Source organism: Hevea brasiliensis, chromosome 5, assembly GCF_030052815.1.
Source record: "Hevea brasiliensis isolate MT/VB/25A 57/8 chromosome 5, ASM3005281v1, whole genome shotgun sequence".
NCBI lineage: Eukaryota > Viridiplantae > Streptophyta > Magnoliopsida > Malpighiales > Euphorbiaceae > Hevea > Hevea brasiliensis.
Genome location: NC_079497.1, coordinates 11,310,954 through 11,330,400, shown reverse-complemented (window position 1 = coordinate 11,330,400; position 19,447 = coordinate 11,310,954). Strand labels below are relative to the sequence as shown.

Genomic DNA, 19,447 nt, shown 5'->3' with positions numbered 1-19,447 from the left:
CTCGCACGCCTCTCGCTAAAAACCAAGCTCCCCTTTCTACTGTTTTCTTCCATCTCCGCTTCTGTATATAATTTCTCTCTTCTCACCCGCAAAACGCATACACACGCTTCCTTTTATCGGCTTGTTTTCTACTACTAATACTCTAACTCGCCATACCAGAAAACCAGAAACTAATCTTTCCCTTCTCATCATCATCCACTTATGAACGCAACTTAACTTTCTTTGTATATATATATATATATCTTTTCAGCTCCTGAGTTATCGTTAAGTAAATGGGCATCAAATTTTTGAATCTGCATATGATCCCATGGTGTTTTCACCTCTTGAGCAACCACATCTCGTGCGTGCATATCCGCCCTGACCCACCGGTGGAGACTATTAAGCTCATCAAATCCGATGGGCTAGTGAAGATCTATGACCGACCCATCCACGTCTCAGAGCTATTGGTGGAGTATCCAAAGCACCTGGTGTGCCGCTCAGATTCTTTCTACATAGGGCAGAAGATCCCAGCTCTGTCTGAGAACGACCAGCTTCAGCTGGGCCACAAGTACTTTCTCCTCCCTAAACATTGTTTCCAGTCGGTTCTATCATTTGTCACCATCGCTTCCTTTGTCAACACTTCCTCCCAGTTCCAGGCCCAACCATCATCTTCTTCTTCCTCCTCCAGCAGAGACTCAACAAATGCGCTTCTAAAGAAGGTAGCCACTTGCCAACCCTTCGACATACAAAAATCTCCATCTGGATGCCTGAGAATACGCGTGTCCGATGAGTTTATATCGCAACTGATGGAACAAAGCAAAATCAAGGAGTCTGAGGAAGATGATAGTTCAGGGAGCAGAATATGCACCACTCCTCAATTACAGAAGGACTACAAGTTGCTGGTTGGGTCACGCCAATGGAAACCCAAGCTGGAGACGATAAGGGAGAAGGAGAAGGGGAAGCTTTCTTCATTTGGAATGAAGAGAAGGAAGAAATCTAAGTCTAAAGGGATCCAAAAGGCCAGTCATAAAACATCGGAACTCCACCTTCATGCAACATCCATCAAACCTTCTTCAAAAGCCAAGAATATTAAGATCAAATTAAGAAAATGATAATAGCAGTAAGTAGTGGTTTAGGGTTTTTTTTTTTTAAATTGTTATTAAAGATTTTTGTCTCTTTTAGTTTCTGGGGTTGCCATGTGACCCCTGGTGTACCTTGTAAAACTGGTCAATAGTTCACTTCAGATACAAAAGAAAAGAAGAAATGAAATGAACAGTAGTCTCTTACAATTCAGCATCTGTATCTCATGATAATGGGTATATAAATCTTTTTCTTTAATAAGCAGAAGAACTTTTTTTCATTGAGACCAGAAGGAAATAAAACCAAGAAAATCATTCTTCTTAATTAATTAATTCATAAATATAAACAAATTTCATTGAAATTGAAAATAATTAATTAGAGAAGATAAATAATTGCAAAATGGAGGACATATTGAAGCAACAGCAAGTTGGGGGCAACAGTAGATGGAGGTGGGCAAAAGAAAAGAAAAAGTTGGAAGGAAAGCGAATGGAAAGCGAAACGTGAGCAAGCACATGATCAATTTTGGGGGCAACAGTGGATGGATGGGATTGCCAAATTGGAATAGGGTTGGCAGCGTTGGACTGATTGCACATTTTCTACTATTTCAGGGATCAGGACAATTTAACAGTCAAACAAAGTCATCTTTCACTTTTCTTTTCAATAACTAGTATTGGATTGGATGGAATTTGTCTGCTCTATATATAGATTTTTCCTTGATAATTTAAATCAATTTGCCTAACTCACACGTGCTCTGCGTCCCATTCCAAAGCTCACTCACGCTCAGTCTGCCTTTTCTTTTTGAACTCCAATTTTCTTGAGCTTTTCAGCAATAATATTATATACGCGTTAAACATATAGGTTGCCGCCGTTGTAATTTTGCTGACATTTCTGCGCCGCGAGTTCTACTTTGACTGAGTCTAGCTCTAGATCCCTGCGACTCTGCTGCCCAAAATGCTCTACATGTTTGCTAACAAACAAGGACCACCCTACCTTATATACACCTTACATATGTTATTATTAACACGGAAAGAAAATACATCTTTTACTTGTCAATGCATAGAAATTTGGTTAAAATTAGACTCCTCTTAAATCTGATTTGTTAATTTTATATATATACAAGAGCCCCATATCTAAAGTTTAGAAGAATTCAAAGAGTTTATAAGATTGAAGGGCCTAGGGGTAACCACGGTTCAGAAACCGCTGAGTACTGTTCCAATGAAATCAAGAACCTGAACTAAATCATCATGGAATGGTTTGGAAGACGGTTCCTGAACCGCCAATTTCGGTTCGAGCCTCGGCTTAAAACGGTTGAAAGGACGGTTTAAAAAATAACAGTTCAAGATAGTTTGGAAAATGGTTTGGAAGCGGTTTAGGTGCAGTTTAAGAACGACTTAAAGGAAAAAAATTAGAGAAAAATTTTATTGATTTAGAATTTAAGTTATATTTATAAAAATATTTTAATTTTTCTTAGAAATCTTAATCTTTCAATCAAAATTGTTAGCATAATTACAGCAATCAGCATGATTATAGGAGATTTGTGTAACATAATTACAGCAATCAGCATGATTATAGGAGATTTGTGTAGCATAATTATAGCAATTATTATTCTTGTCCAAATTAGTTCATATTCTCATGTATAAATAGATGTAATATCTCTGTAAATGAGACACAGAAAAATACACAATCCTTTTCTTCATTACTTGTATTCTTTCTTCTAACATGGTATCAGAGCCATAAAACTTTTATTTCTAGTTTTTTGGGGTCTCTCTGCTCTCTCTACAACCTGTTCTGGTTAATTCTTTCTTACCTATTATTATACCATTTTTTTTTTCTCCTCATCTTGTTATCAATGGAGAAATCTGATATTTCAAAACCTATTGCTTGATTACATTGGTTCCAACTATAATCTTTGGGTTCAAGGAATGAAAAGTTTTTGATAGGTCGCAAGCTTTGGCGTATTGTTACCGGAGATATCACTACGCCGACAAGAGAGAACGATGAAACCGATGCAAAATTTGTGGCCGTCTTGAGGATTGGGATAGTAAAAATCATCGAGATCATCACCGGTTTCGCAATACCTCATCTCGTCCATCCACATCCGGTTTGCTAATTATGACTCGCAAAAGAAATCAGGATTTTTGGCTAATCGATATCGCACCACCTGGACTTGCCCACTATTATCGATTGTGGACTACTCTTCATAATCAAACAAGAAGCGAGTCAACTGCGAATGATTTTCTTGCCTGTGTCCAACCTATTTGGAATCAAATATCTCGTGCCAAAATCGGTGAAGATCATCTTCTTCTCATTCAAGTTCTAATGGCTCTTCGATCAGAATATGAGGCCGTTCGAGCGTCCCTGCTACATCGAAATCCACTCTCATCATAGGAAACTGCTATTCAAGAGATTATTTTTTAAGAGACTCGTATCGGTATGGATAAAAATCCTCAATTTGAAGTCGCTCTTGCAACTACTCGATCCTCACATCGTAATCGGCAATCAACTCGTAAGAATTGTAATCAAATTGGTCATGCTTTTGCATATTGTCCTACCATAAAATGCAGATATTGTCATGGTTACGGTCATATTCTTGAACATTGTCCCACACGCCCTCCAAGATCAAAAGGAGGGCATTCTAAATTCAAGAATGTCTCAAAGCCTGGATCTTCCTCTGTCACTGCTGTTGCTGCTACTGAGGGCTCTACTGCCATCACCATGAGTGATCTTGAGGCACTATTCAAACAGGTTATCTCTTCTAATTCTCCTGCTGCCATGTCTGCCACTCCGGGTAATTCTTATTGGCTTTTTGACTCTGCATGTTGTAATCATATGACCACTAATCTTAAATTCTTGTCTTCTGCAAAACCTGTATCTTCCTTACCACCAATCCATACTGCAAATGGTACTAAAATGAACATCACACATACTGGTCATGTGTCTACCTCAAATCTTCATCTCCCTGACACCTATTATATCCCTAATTTGGCACTCAATCTTATTTCTGTTGGTCAGTTGTGTGAAAAAGGACTAAATGTTATTTTTTCTCACCATGGTGTCCAGGTACAGGATCCACAAACGGGACAGATTCTTGGGGAGGGTCGCAGAGTGGGTCGATTATTTGAGCTTACATCTTTACATCTTCCTCAGAGATTTGTGTCTGCAGCTACAATCCCTAATTCCTCCATTCACCAATGGCATCTTCGTCTTGGTCATGCTTCTACCAGTAAAATTCAACCTTTAATTTCTCGTGGATTATTAGGATCTACTAAGTTTGAGTCATTTAATTGTTTAAATTGTCAGCTTGCAAAACAACCTGCATTATCTTTTTCCCATAATAATACTACTTCAGACACTCCTTTTGGTTTAATTCATTCTGACATTTGGGGTCCTTCTCCTATTTCTTCAATAAATGGTTTTCGTTATTTTGTAATATTTATTGATGATTATTCTCGGTTTACTTGGATATATTTTTTGAAACATCGATCTGAGTTATCACAAATTTACATCACATTTGCAAAAATGATTAAAACTCAGTTCTCTTGTGACATTAAAATTCTCCGAACAGACAATGCCATGGAATATCGGGATTCTTCTTTGCTTCAGTTTCTTAGTCAACAAGGCACCGTTGTTCAACGTTCTTGTCCTCACACCTCTCAACAGAATGGGCGAGCCGAACGCAAGCATCGCCATATTCTTGATTCTGTACGTACTCTTCTTCTTTCTGCCTCATGTCCAGAAAAATTTTAGGGAGAAGCAGCTTTTCATGCTGTTTATGTTATTAATCGTCTTCCTACCTTGGTTCTTCATAATTTATCTCCTTTTGAAAAGTTGTTTGGACAACCTCCTGACTATTCCATCCTTAAACCTTTTGGATGTGTTTCTTTTGTTCTTTTACAACCTCATGAACATACCAAATTAGAACCCCGTGCTCGTCTATGTTGTTTTCTTGGTTATGGCATTGAACACAAAGGGTATCGTTGTTGGGATCCTGTTTCTAATAAGTTACGCATCTCTCGTCATGTTACCTTTTGGGAAAATACTATGTTCTCTTCTCTTTCCAAATTTCATCACTCTGTCAATACTGACTCTCTATTTTTCACTGACTCCTCCAAAGAGCTGTTTCCAAGTCCTGATCCAGGTGATTGTGATGTGCTCAATATTAGCCCAACTACACTTGCCCTTGTTGAATCTGCACGATTGTTGATCCAAAGACTGCGCTGCATCTCCTCCTAGCACTACTCTTCGTCGTTCTACCCGTGTAAGAGAAACTCCTCATTATCTTTCTGATTTTCATTGTTACTCTACTATTGCAACCCTTCATGAGCCTCATTCTTATCGTGAGGCAAATCGACCCTCTTTGGCGACAAGCTATGGTGATGAACTTCATGCTTTAGAGAAAACACCTACTTGGGATTTAGTTGCTCTTACACCAAACAAGACTCCTATTGGTTGCAAATGGATTTACAAAATCAAGACCCGTTCTGATGGAACTATTGAACGCTACAAAGCTCGCTTAGTAGCCAAAGGGTACACTCAAGAGTATGGTATCGACTATGAGGAAACTTTTGCTCCAGTGGCCCGATTAACATCTATTCGCAATCTCTTAGCTATTCTTGCAGTTCGTAAATGGAAACTTTTCGGATGGATGTTAAAAATGCTTTTCTTCATGGTGATTTAATGAAGAGGTTTATATGCATCCTCCTCCTGGTTATCATTCTCCTCATAAGGTTTGCAAACTTCGGCGAGCCTTATATGGATTAAAACAAGCTCCCAGGGCCTGGTTTGCCAAATTTAGTTCCACTCTTGCTCAACTTGGTTTTCTCTCTAGTCCACATGATTCTGCATTATTCACTCGTCGGTAGCGGTGGTATTGTTCTTCTACGCTTTATGTTGATGATATGATAATAACAGAGATGATTCATCTGGTATTTTAGAGTTACAACATTATCTCAATCAACATTTTGAAATGAAAGACCTGGGTTCTCTCAGCTATTTTTTGGGCCTTGAAGTTTCTCAAAATTCTGATGGCTATTATCTATCTCAAGCCAAGTATGCATCCGACTTACTTTCTCGAGCAGGCATCACTGATAGCAAAACAGTATCAACCCCATTGGAGCTCAATTGCAAACTTACACCTCTTGATGGCACTCCTCTTGATGATCCTACTTTATATCGACAGCTTGTCGAGTCTTGTTTATCTCACGATTACTCGACTGATATTTCATATCTCGTTCATCCGTCACCGCTTTATGTCCGCTCCTCGCTCAACTCATTTCTCTGCGATGCCAATCCTTCGTTATATCAAAGGCACTCTTTTTCATGGTTTGCACTTTTCCGCTACCTCCTCCCTAGTATTATCGGCTACTCGATCTTGATTGGGTGGTGATCCACGGATCGCCGCTCTACAACCGGTTATTGTTTCTTCTTGGGTAATTCTCTTATCTCTTGGCGTAGCAAAAGCAAAGCTGTTGTTGCACGTTCTAGCACGTAATCGAATATCGTGCTCTTCTTGATGCTACATCCGAATTACTTTGGTTACGGTGGTTATTAATCGATTTGGGTGTCACTCATTCTTACGCCACAATACTTCATTGCGATAATAGAAGTGCCATACAGATTTCTCATAATGATGTATTTCATGAGCGTACCAAACACATCGAAATTGATTGTCATTTTGTACGTCATCATGTTGCTCATGGCACCATATGTTTGATTCCTATCTCCTCTGTCAGCCAAACCGCTGATATATTCACCAAAACGCATCCTCCCGCTCGCTTTCAGGATCTCTTAAGCAAACTCAAGTTGGCACTGTGCTACCACCTTGAGTTTGAGGGGGTGTTAGCATAATTCTGACAATCAGCATGATTATAGGAGATTTGTGTAACATAATTACAGCAATCAGCATGATTATAGGAGATTTGTGTAGCATAATTATAGCAATTATTATTCTTGTCCAAATTAGTTCATATTCTCATGTATAAATAGATGTAATATCTCTGTAAATGAGACACAGAAAAATACACAATCCTTTTCTTCATTACTTGTATTCTTTCTTCTAACAAAAATAAAATAAGAAAAAAAAATGAAAATGACATTATTTTTAAGAAAAATTTAATAAACAAAAACTTGAACTTATTAAAAAATTAGAGATGAAATTAATTTTTATTTAAAAAAATTTAGAAAAAGGTGCATGAACTTAATTTTGCCTATGTATTCCTTTTGGATTTAGGAGAATCAAAATTTTCAGTTATAAGTTGAGAGAAGGGAGATTAAGGTGGTTTGGTCATGTGAAGTGTAGTCATATGAAAGCTCCAGTTAGACAAGTAGAGCACATTGGGTTAGAGGATAGAAAGAAAAGAAGAGGTAGACCTAAATTGACTTGGAAGAGAGTAGTACAATATAACCTAGAAGCATTACACATTTTCGAGAATTTAACTCAAAATCGTTTAGAGTGGAGAAAGAGAATCCATATAACCAACCCTAATAAATTTTTGGGATAAAAACTTAATTGAGTTGAGTATTACTTGCTGTTTTTTAAAAAATTCTATAATAATTGATAATTAAAAAAGCATAAAAAAAATTAAAATAAAGGGTATTAAAAATTTTATTGAAGATATAAAATAATAACAGAGCAATTGAGATAGTATTAAAAATTTCAGTGAGTATATAAAATAATAAAGTAGGGAAATTATGAGAGCACTGAGAATTAAAAGGAGCGTAGAAAATAATTATTTAGAAAATTTGAGAGAAATTGAAAGAGTATTAAAAATTAAAGAGAGTGCAGAGAATAATTGTGTTGAGAATTAATGATATATATATATATATATATATATATATATATATATGAATTAGAAGTGGAGTGAGGTATTTATTAATTTTTTTTTGTATTTAAATCGCCGGTTTAGTCTGGTTCGAAATCGTCGGTTCAATCCGGTTCGGAACTGCCGGTTCATGGTTTTTAAAAAATATGAACCTGAACCAAATTGTAGAAGGACGGTTTCAGTCCGGTTCGAAGCCAGTTCCGGTTTTGATCGGTTTCGGTCCGATTTTGATCGAATTGGTTTCGGTTCGAAACCGAACTGTGACTTCCCCTAGAAGGGCCAATTAACTACTTAATTAGTTCTAACTCTTTAATAATGACTAATTTAAGTTTAAATAAACTCATCTTATATTTTATGGACTCATATTCAAAAGGTTTTCTAATTATCATTTTACCATAACTTTTTAAACTATTAAATTGGTGGTTTGGTATATTTTAAAATTTTTATTTTTTTATTTTATCTTGCATAATATACAAAATTTCAATTATATAGTTTCAATTTTATATATTTATAAGATATATTTAGTGATTAATTAAAAAATAAAAAATGTATCTTTAATTATTATTATTATAATATTATTTATAAATAAATATTTTTAAATCATTTATACATTTAAAACAATATTAAAAAGTATTTTAATAATTTTAATATTTATTTTACCATACCATAAAACAAGAGCATGTTATTAAATCGTCTTATTCCATATAATTTTTCTTAATATGTTAATAATAAATATCATATCATATAATATAATATATTAATAATCACACTACAACTAATTTAAACGGGAAAAACAGGACTTCTTACTCGATTCATTATAAATTTAAATTATAAATATATACTTGGATTTTGTGGACGATAATGGATGGAAAATTCAAAGGTAAACCTTCACGAGACCGGGTGTGCGGAGGATGGATGTCCACGTCATTTCATCAACACGGATCCTCACTTTATTGGAATCTTATACTACACCAATTCCAATTCATTCCTCACAATCCAAGCATCTCCCTTGTCACCAAAGCTACCTTTGGCCGGCGATTTGGAGACTCAAACCCGGGGATTTCTCCTTCACCCATCAAGCGCTTGATAAAATACCTTTCTACCATACCTTGCTTGGAACAATCTTATCCACACCCATTTCACCAATAGAGGTCCGGTAGGCGCACCTGCTCTTTATCTTCACATACTGCTCCAAGGTGCTTGTCTTGACAAGCGCACTTCTGGCCTGTGCAGCAACCTTTGCCTTGGCAAATGGGTCCATTGCAAGGCTCTTAAGCTTGGCTTCTCGTCTGATCAATACGTTATGCTTTAATTGAAATGTATGGGCATCTTGACAGCACTGACGCTACAAATTGGCTTTTTGACAAATCTCCTAGCAAGAATTCTGTTTCTTGGATCATGTTAGCTAGGTTTTACTTGTCACAAAACAAGCCGGGTGTGGCTTTTGATGTGTTTTATCAAATAATGGACTTCATTGCTAATCAAGTTGATCTAGTAGCTTTAGCAACAGCTGTTGACTGTTGTGTTAAATTGAATCCGTGCAGTAAGAAATGTGGATTAGAGTTTGATATTTGGTGGCCGATTCTCTTTTGAAAAATGTATATTGATTTAAAGATGCTCGGGCAACTTTTGATAGAATGCCAACCAAAAATATTATTATTTCATGGACGGAATTATAAATGGTATGTGAAGAAGGGAGGATTTAATGAAGCCCTCAAATTGTTTCGGTGGATGAATACTGCTGGAATAAAACCAGACTCCATCCCAATTCGCAGTGTTCTCCCTGCTTGTGCAAGATTGGCAGCTCATAAACGTGGGAAGGAGATCCACGCGTACTTGCTGAAAAACAGTATTGAGCTCAATCTTATGGTCCAAAATGCTGCTACGGACATGTATTTTAAATGAGGAAAAGGATTCATATAGTATTTATTGGAATCCCATATCGAAAGGATATAAAATAAAAGGGCAATATATAAGTGGTTGGGTTGCAATATTGATTTGGCTAGTCATTTTGATATGTAAAGCAATCTAATCACTTATATAAATCCGAATTAAAATAAATTAAATTGTAATTTTATCAGCAATCTCTCCGAATTTAACATGGTATCAGAGCCCGGATTGTTTTAAAAATAAAAATACAATGTGATTGCACTTGAGGGGGGGAGTATTGGAATCTCACATTATATAATATGAAGTAAAAGGGCAATATATAAGTGGTTGGGTTACAACATTGACTTGACTAGTCATTTTGATGTATAAAGCAATCTAATTACTTATATAAGCCCGAATTAAAATGAATTAATTATAATTTGACTGACACTTTCTCCTAATTTAACATGGTATCCAAAAACTTGATGTGGCCCAACCGCATGTGCACGGGTCGTACAAGTAATATAGAAAAGATATCGTTCCCACGAGGAGTTGTGTTAATGATTGAATTTTTGATATAAAAAGTTGACTAAATTGAACTATTTTTGAAATCAAAGTAATAAATTGATGGGTATTGGAGTATGAAATTTATATGTGCAAAATTAATAATCTATTCAACTATGTAATGATTTAACTAAAATTGCATCAATTTGAAATAAGCAAGTGAAATATGGAAAAATTTAAAATGGCAAGTAATTAAATTTGATTAGAAATTGACAATGATAAAAAAGGCGATTCCAGAGTTCGGGATTTCATATTCGAGCTATTTTGGGATTTTTAATTTGGTTATCCAATCTTGTGGAACTTACGGGTTTTAAGGAGATTAATTCTTAAATCCTTTGAATACCCTTTCGAGTGAGACAAAGAGTGCCTTAATCAATCTAATCCTACTTTCGTGGAGTTAGAGTTAATTAAGACCCATTAAGTTCTTTAATTAATCTGTAAATCCTCTTAATCCTTAGTCTATTTCTAGATCTAAGTTAATTAAGTCCAATTTCTTGATTATCTATCACAAGGCCTTCTCCTTTCGGTGCCTCAACCATGGATTAAGAACATTACTTAATGGGATCCTACACTAAGCATGTCATTAAGCACACAAGAAATGAATAAAACTCATTAAGACCACAAACTATGGATTACCCAATCAAAATCCACAAAATATCTCAAATATTACAACCCTTACTCCAGAATCAAAATAAAACTACTCACTATCCATAATGCTTACAAGATATATTGAGTTTAAATGGAAATAAAGCTTTAATCTAAGCTAAGGAACAAGAAACTAAACACCAGAAGTGTAGGGAAAATGTAAGGAAAGAAAGAAATCTGCAAATCTTGGTTGAAAATGGTGTGGAAGGTGAAAGTGACTCTTCAGCTGCTGCCTACACCTCTTCCTTGTCTTCCTCCTTCTTGCTTCTCCTTCTAAAATGGGAAATGGGACTATTTATAGCATTTTCTGACATGGAGCCCTAAAATGGTGTGTTCTAGGAGGAATTTTCTGAGGGAATCTTCTAAGGGAATCTTCTGCCAGCTCATTAATGAAACCTTTGTGGGACTGCATAAGTGGACTGCATAAGTTATGCAGTCCCTTATGCAGTTTTCGGCTGTTTCTGGTTCACTTGTGAGAAACTGCATGACTTGGCGCATAGGTTATGCACAATTCCGTGAGAGTGCATAAGGGAGGCGTGAATCTGCATAAGCCATGCACTCTCCTTATGCACCATTCGGCAGGTATTAGAACAGTGATTTTTTTCCTTATGCAGATCTGCATAGCTTATGCGGCAAGTTATGCACAATTTAGTCAATACATATTTCAGCTTGAAAACTTGTTTTTGACATCTTTGGCTGTAAAAGTCACTCTTCAATGGCAAAATTTCTCTTCAGTCCTTCAAAAACACCATTTTTCCTACAAAATAAAGTAAAAATTACAAATTAATGCAAAATTGACAACTTTGAAAAACTAACTAAATAACTAATGAAATTGGCTAAAAATGACTAATAATAAAATAAAATGGCTATAAAATTAGACCTAAATGACTATGCAAAATGTATGCATCAAATACCCCCAAACTCAAGCTTTTACTTGTCCTCAAGCAAACTTTAAAATGTGATGCAAAAATTTTTTTAGGGGTGCCTTATCCAAAGGGCTATGAAAATCACCTATTAAAGTAACTTAACACACCTTCAGCCATACCAGCAATCCATATACCCATCCTTCAAAATGCAAAGAATTTAATGCTTATCCAAGCTTTCACCGCTTAGCCATCAAGTCAATTATCATTCAAAATCCCCAAACCAACCAATCAAAAGAGAGAGTCATGCTCAAAAGGAATTATAGGACAATCAATAACCAAAGTGTCTCTATATAGAATGATGGAATTGAATGAATGAATAGATAATTTTTCCAATCCCATAGGCAAATTCCCTACTCCTATCTCCACTAATGTAGCAAGTACTATCAAGAGATCAAAGGTCTTTTTAGGGATGTAATGAGGCATTGGGGTTCAAAATGAGGCTAAGAAGAAAGATGGGTAAAAAGGATTCAAAGCATGAGAATATTTTCAATTTTTGAAACATAAGGTACACTTCTTATTTTATTATATATTTTTTTCTTTTCTTTTTTTATATATATGGGGGAGAGAAATACACAATGAGGATTGTCAAGTGCTAGCATAGTTTACAAAACACATAAAAATGGAGGAACATTTTAATTCTTTAAACTTGTATCTTGCATTTTCTTTTGATGATTGTCCCTAAAATTTGCCACCCCCAAACTCATTTCTTTTAATACATTGGGTGGATTTCTTTCATTTTGAATGACAATAGTGAAAAGCACATATACTAGCACTTTTACAAGATGACAAGCATTTCTTCTCCCTTTTATTGTATTTTTTTCTTTTCTTTTTCTTTTTTTTTATTTTTTTATTTTATATATATATATATATATATATATATATGTACCTAATGTTGTAAATAATTATTCTCATGAAAAGGGTTGGAGTGTTTGGTTCATTGGCTAGGTAGTAATAAGGGTTTTAAGAAAAATTAGGAACAAAAAGGCTCAAAGGGGTTTTCAAGGGTCAATTTAATTAGAAAAAGGGGCAAAGGCTTAAAATAAGAAGGTTTAAATCAAAGAATGTCTAATCATCTCTCTTTTCAAGTACAAGCTGGTATTTCACCTTGAAAGGTTTAGAAAATTTGTTCTAGGATTGGTGAGACATCATTTGACTACCTTATATCCAATAACTCCCTCTAAACATTCCAATCTCTAAAGGACTAGTTGGGTGGCTTTTTGGCTAAGAAGATATAGGCAAGGGATAGACACTTTAAAACCTTGCACCTCTTAGGAAACTTTCAATCCACAAACCCAACTAAAGGTAAGTCAAATTACTCTCATAAGCACATTTTCAATACTCAAGGGATTTGGCAAGAGATTTTAATGCATGATGCATGATTCCTAAAAATGAGTAATGCATTAACTAAATGGAGGAAATCTATTTGTGTGCAATGTGTACAATTTCTAAGTGATGTATAATGTGTGTGTAAATGTGTTATGTATATGTATTTAAGGATGTATATGTAAAATATTTACAATATATGTAAATGGAATGGGATGAGATGCTCTATACTCAAAATGTCAAAAATGAAGCAAAAATCAAAATGTGTACCCCCAAACTCAAAATTAGACATTGCCCTCAATGTCTCAAGCAATGCATTATCAAAACTCAAAGCAAATAGTAATTACCAGGAATTGTGAAATGTTAAGAGCAAAAAGAAAAGGTTACGTGGTATAGAGCAGATGAGAATTCAAGAGATAATGGGAATGCATAAGTAGCTGCACAGGTTATGCAGAATAAAGTGGTGTCCAGAACAGGTGCATAAGTAGGGTGCATAAGCAGTGCAGTTCCGCATGAGTGGCAATAAGGGCTGCACATATAGAAAAGATATCGTTCGCACGAGGAGTTGTGTTAATGATTGAATTTTTGATATAAAAAGTTGACTAAATTGAACTATTTTTGAAATCAAAGTAATAAATTGATGGGTATTGGAGTATGAAATCTATATGTGCGAAATTAATAATCTATTCAACTATGTAATAATTTAACTAAATTTGCATCAAATTAAAACAAGGAAATTCAAATGTGGCAATATTTAAAATGGCAAGCAATTAAATTCGATTAAAAATTAACAATGATAAAAAGGCGATTCCGAAGTTCGGGATTTCATATTCGAGCTATTTTGGGATTTCAAATTGGTTATCCAATCTTGTGGAACTTACGGGTTTTAAGGAGATTAATTCTTAAATCCTTTGAATACCCTTTCGAGTGAGACAAAGAGTGCCTTAATCAATCTAATCCTACTTTCGTGGAGTTAGAGTTAATTAAGACCCCTTAGGTTCTTTAATTAATCTGTGAATCCTCTTAATTCTTAGTCTATTTCTAGATCTAAGTTAATTAAGTCCAATTTCTTGATTATCTATCACAAGGCCTTCTCCTTTCGGTGCCTCAACCATGGATTAAGAACATTACTTAATGGGATCCTACACTAAGCATGTCATTAAGCACACAAGAAATGAATAAAACTCATTAAGACCACAAAATATGGATTACCCAATCAAAATCCACAAAATATCTCAAATATTACAACCCTTACTCCAGAATCAAATTAAAACTACTCACTATCCATAATGTTTACAAGAAATTCTGAGTTTATAAGGAAATAAATCTTTAATCTAATCTAAGAAACAAGAAACTAAACACTAGAAATGTAGGAAAAATGTAAGAAAAGAAAGAAATCTCCAAATCTGGTTGGAAATGGAGTGGGAGATGATTGTGACTCTTCAGCTGCTCCTTTTTCTCTTCCTTCTTTCTTTCTTGCTTCCCCTCTCTCTAAAATGGGAAATGGGACTATTATAGCATTTTTCTGACATGGAGCCCTAAAATGGTGTGTTTTAGGAGAAATTTGCTGAGGGAATCTTCTGCCAGCTCATTAATGAAACCTTTGTGGGACTGCATAAGTGGACTGCATAAGTTATGCAGTCCCTTATGCGCAAAGCTTCTGGTTCACTTATGCAAAACTGCATGACTTGGCACATAGGTTATGCACATTTCCGTGAGATTGCATAAGAGAGGCGTGAATCTGCATAAGCTATGCACTCTCCTTATGCACAATTCGGCAGGTGTTGGAACAGTGTTTCTTCTCCTCATGCGGATCTGCATAGCTTATGCGGCAAGTTATGCGTAATTTTGTCAATGCATATTTCCACTTGAAAACTTGTTTTTGACATCTTTGGCTATAGAAGTCACTCCTCAATGGCAAAATTTCTTTTCAGTCCTTCAAAAACACCATTTTTCCTACAAAACAAAGTAAAAATTACAAATTAATCCAAAATTGACAATTATGAAAAACTAACTAAATAACTAATGAAATTAGCTAAAAGTGACTAATAATCAAATAAAATGGCTATGAAATTAAACCTAAATGATTATGCAAAATGTATGCATCAAATACCCCCAAACTCAAGCTTTTGCTTGTCCTCAAGCAAACTTTAAAGTGTGATGCAATTTTTAGGGGTGCCTTATCCAAAGAGCTATGAAAATCACCTATTAAAGTAACTTAACACACCTTTAGCCATACCAGCAATCCATATACCCATCCTTCAAAATGCAAAGAATCTAATGCTTATCCAAGCTTTCACCGCTTAGCCATCAAGTCAATTATCATTCAAAATCCCCAAATCAACCAATCAAAAGAGAGAGTCATGCTCAAAAGGAATTCTAGGACAATCAATAGTCAAAGTGTCTCTATATGGAATGATGGAATTGAATGAATGAATGAATGAATAGTTTTCCAATCCCATAGGCAAATTCCCTACTCCCATCTCCACTAATGTAACAAGTACTATCAAGAGATCAAAGGTCTTTTTAGGGATGTAATGGGGCCATGGGGTTCAAAATGAGGCTAAGAAGAAAGATGGGTAAAAAGGATTCAAAGCATGAGAATATTTTCAATCTTGACAACATAAGGTACACTTCTTATTTTATTATATTTTTTTCTTTTTCTCTTTTTTTTTTATATATGGAGGAGAGAAATACACAATGAGAATTGTCAAGTGCTAGCATAGTTTACAAAACACATAAAAATGGAGGGACATTTTGATACTTTAAACTTGTATCTTGCATTTTCTTTTGATGATTGTCCCTAAAAATGCCACCCCCAAACTCATTTCTTTTAATACTTTGGGTGGATTTCTTTCATTTTGAATGACAATAGTGAAAAGCAAATATACTAGCACTTTTACAAGATGACAAGCACTTCTTCTCCCTTTTATTATATATATATATATATATATATATATATATATATATATATATATATATATATTTTTTTTTTTTTTTTTGAATATGTACCTAATATTATGAATTATTATTCTCATGAAAAGGGTTGGAGTGTTTGGTTCATTAGCTAGGTAGCAATAAGGGTTTTAGGGAAAATTAGGAATAAAAAGGCTCAGGGGGGTTTGCAAGGGTCAATTTTAATTAGGAAAAGAAAAGGGCCAAAGGTTTAAAATGAGGAGGTTTAAATCAAAGAATGCCTAATCATCTCTCTTTTCAAGTACAAGCTGGTATTTCGCTTTGAAAGGTTTAGAAAATTTGTTCTAGGATTGGTGAGACATCATTTGACTACCTTATATCCAATAACTCCCTCTAAACACTCCAATCTCTAAAGGACTAGTTGGGTGGCTTTTTGGCTAAGAAGATATAAGCAAGGGATAGACACTTCAAAACCTTACACCTCTTAGGAAACTTTCAATCCACAAACCCAACTAAAGGTAAGTCAAATCACTCTCATAGGTAACTTTTCAATACTCAAGGGATTTGGCAAAAGATTTTAATGCATGATGCATGATTCCTAAAAATGAACAATGCATTAACTAAATGGAGGAAATCTATTTGTATGCAATGAGTACAATTTCTAAGTGATGTATAATGTGTGTGTAAATGAGTTATGTATATGTATGTGTGGATGTATATGTAAAATATTTACAATATGTGTAAATGGAATGGGATGAGATGTTCCTATACTTAAAATGTGAAAAATGTAGCAAAAATCAAAATGCACACCCCCAAACTCAAAATTGGACATTGTCCTCAATGTCTCAAGTAGTGTATTATCAAATCTCAAAGCAAAGAGTAGTTACCAGGAATTGTGAAATTTAAGAGCAAAAAGAAAGAGTTACCTGGTATAGAGTATATGAGAATTCAAGAGATAATGGGGATGCATAAGAAGCTGCACAGGTTATGCAGAATAAAGTGCTGTCCAGAACAGTTGCATAAGGAGGGTGCATAAGCTATGCGGTTCTGCATGAGTGGCAATAAGGACTGCACAGGCTATGCAAAATATTTGCATAAGGGGATTCACAGCCTGTGCAGTATATTCAAAAGCTGCTGCATGATGATTAGCAAGGAAAAATGTGCAAACAGTAGTAGAAGCATGCAAATATATACAGTGTATGGACAAGTATGCACAAAAGGTTAGTAAAGGCAATGAAAATATACCTAGTGGGAAAGTGGGAAGTGGGAAAGTGGGTGCCGAAAATTTTTTTTTTTTTTTTTTGATTTGCATAGGACTTGTGTAAAACTGCATAAGGGGAGAATGGGTGTGCATAACTTATGCACTCTCTTATGCAGGTTTCGGTGGAAGATAAAGGGTGTGAAAAACTGATTATGCAAGAGTGCATAGCTTATGCGCTAACTTATGCAAGTTTCGGTTAAAAATGGAAGTGTAGGAATTGTGGTCATGCGGAAGTGCATAAGCCATGCACTCTTCTTATGCACTTCTCGACAAGTTTTGGTTTTCAGAATTTGTGGTCATGCGGAAGTGCATAAGCCATGCACGCTCCTTATGCAGGTCTCGGCAGGTTTTGAAATTTGGGGTTGGTGGTTATGTGGAAGTGCATAAGTTATGCACCCTGCTTATGCACCTCTCGGCAGGTTTTGGAATTCAGAAAATGTGGTGATGCAGTTGTGCATAAGCTATGCACTCTGCTTATGCACCTCTCGGCAAGTTTTAATTTTCAGGGAAAGTGGTCATGCAGAAGTGCATAAGTCATGCACTCCTCTTATGCAGGTCTCGGCAAGTTTTGGTTTTCAGAATTTGTGGTCATGCAGTTGTGCATAAGCTATGCACTCTGCTTATGCACCTCTCGGCAGATTTTGAAATTTGGAGGGTTCGGTCATGCAAAAGTGCATAAGTTATGCACTCTCCTTATGCACCTCTCGGCAAGTTTTGGAATTCAGAGTTTTTGGTCATGCGGAAGTGCATAAGCTATGCGCTCTCCTTATGCAGATTTTGGCAGAGAGAGAAAATGCAAGATTTGAAGTCATGCAGAAGTGTATAAGTTATGCACCCTGCTTATGCAAGTTTCGGCAGATATGAAATTTGACAAAAATGTGGCTATGCAGAATTGCATAAGCTATGCACTCTCCTTATGCAGTTTGCAACAGATATGAAAATGGCAAGAATTGTGGTTATGCAGGATTGCATAAGCTATGCAGTTACTTATGCACAATTCAACAAGATTGAGAGAATAATTGAAAATGATTTGCAAGTGTGAGAAATACCCTAGAATGAAGAAATATAATTCTATGAAGCATAAATCATGAGAAATTGTCATAAAAAACACATCAATATATACAAAGTCCATCAAAATTGCATCACATAAACTTGTAAAAGTGAATCCTGCATAAAAGCCTTTGTGAACCATGCCATTTTGACTCAAATTCTACAAATCAACATTTAACACATAAAACTCAATAAAATCTGCATAAAGTTGCATTTTTCCACAAATGAGAAATGAACTCTCCAAGTTATGCCAAGAAAATGCAGCATATCCACCTTAAATCTCACAACCCAAATAAGCTCAAAACTACAAAAATGACCCACTTACCACCATATTAACATTAAAAGCACAAATAATTAAAAGTTACACACCCAACCTCACCAAGAACATAAGTCATCTGCTGTAGACCCCTCCTTTGCTGCAGAATTTCATTTTTTTTTTCTCTCTGCATAAACCAGGTAGCAAACCTGCACAGGTTATGCAGTAAAAATCAATCAATTTTTGGGAGAGTTTGAAGGACAAAATTTCAGATTAAGAATCACTCTCCAACAGTTCACCAACCTTCCTCCATTGAAATACATCTACAAGGGACAAGATTCAACAATGTCAAAAATTGAATTTGGGGAGATTTAAGATAAAAACAAAAGTAATGTAAATAAAAGTAAATCAACAAAAGCAAAATTAAAGAACTTGGGGTGCATCCCAAGAGCGCTAATTTATAGTCCTTAGCTGGACTCTTTTCATGTTTCATGGTGGCTGAAATTGGAATTTATTGCCTCTGTTTCCAATAGGTTCTTCAATGAATCTATATTTCATTTTCTTTCCATCACATGAGAAGATCCTTGTTGCTTTATCTAAAAATCCAACCATTTCTTTCTTGACAACCTTTGGTGCATCTTTTTTTTTGAGAGATGGTTGTTTTACTTCACTTTTCTCCACTTGCTCAACTTGAAAGATTGGTGCCATAGGACAAGGTGAATTACTATTCAAATGTTGTGCAAATGCAGCCTCTTTT

General features: G+C 35.3%; 1 protein-coding gene across 1 annotated transcript; it reads left to right on the top strand.

Annotated features, from left to right (window-relative positions):
* Positions 1-272: 272 nt before the first annotated feature.
* Positions 273-1,091, top strand: LOC110664460 (uncharacterized). Its single transcript, XM_021824170.2, has one exon. It carries the CDS (start codon positions 273-275, stop codon positions 1,089-1,091), a length of 819 nt encoding a protein of 272 aa, XP_021679862.1.
* The last annotated feature ends 18,356 nt before the right edge of the window (positions 1,092-19,447 follow it).

Excerpts from the sequence above, each read along its gene's own strand:
- LOC110664460 (XM_021824170.2), top strand. The coding sequence starts at position 273 with ATGGGCATCAAATTTTTGAATCTGCATATGATCCCATGGTGTTTTCAC.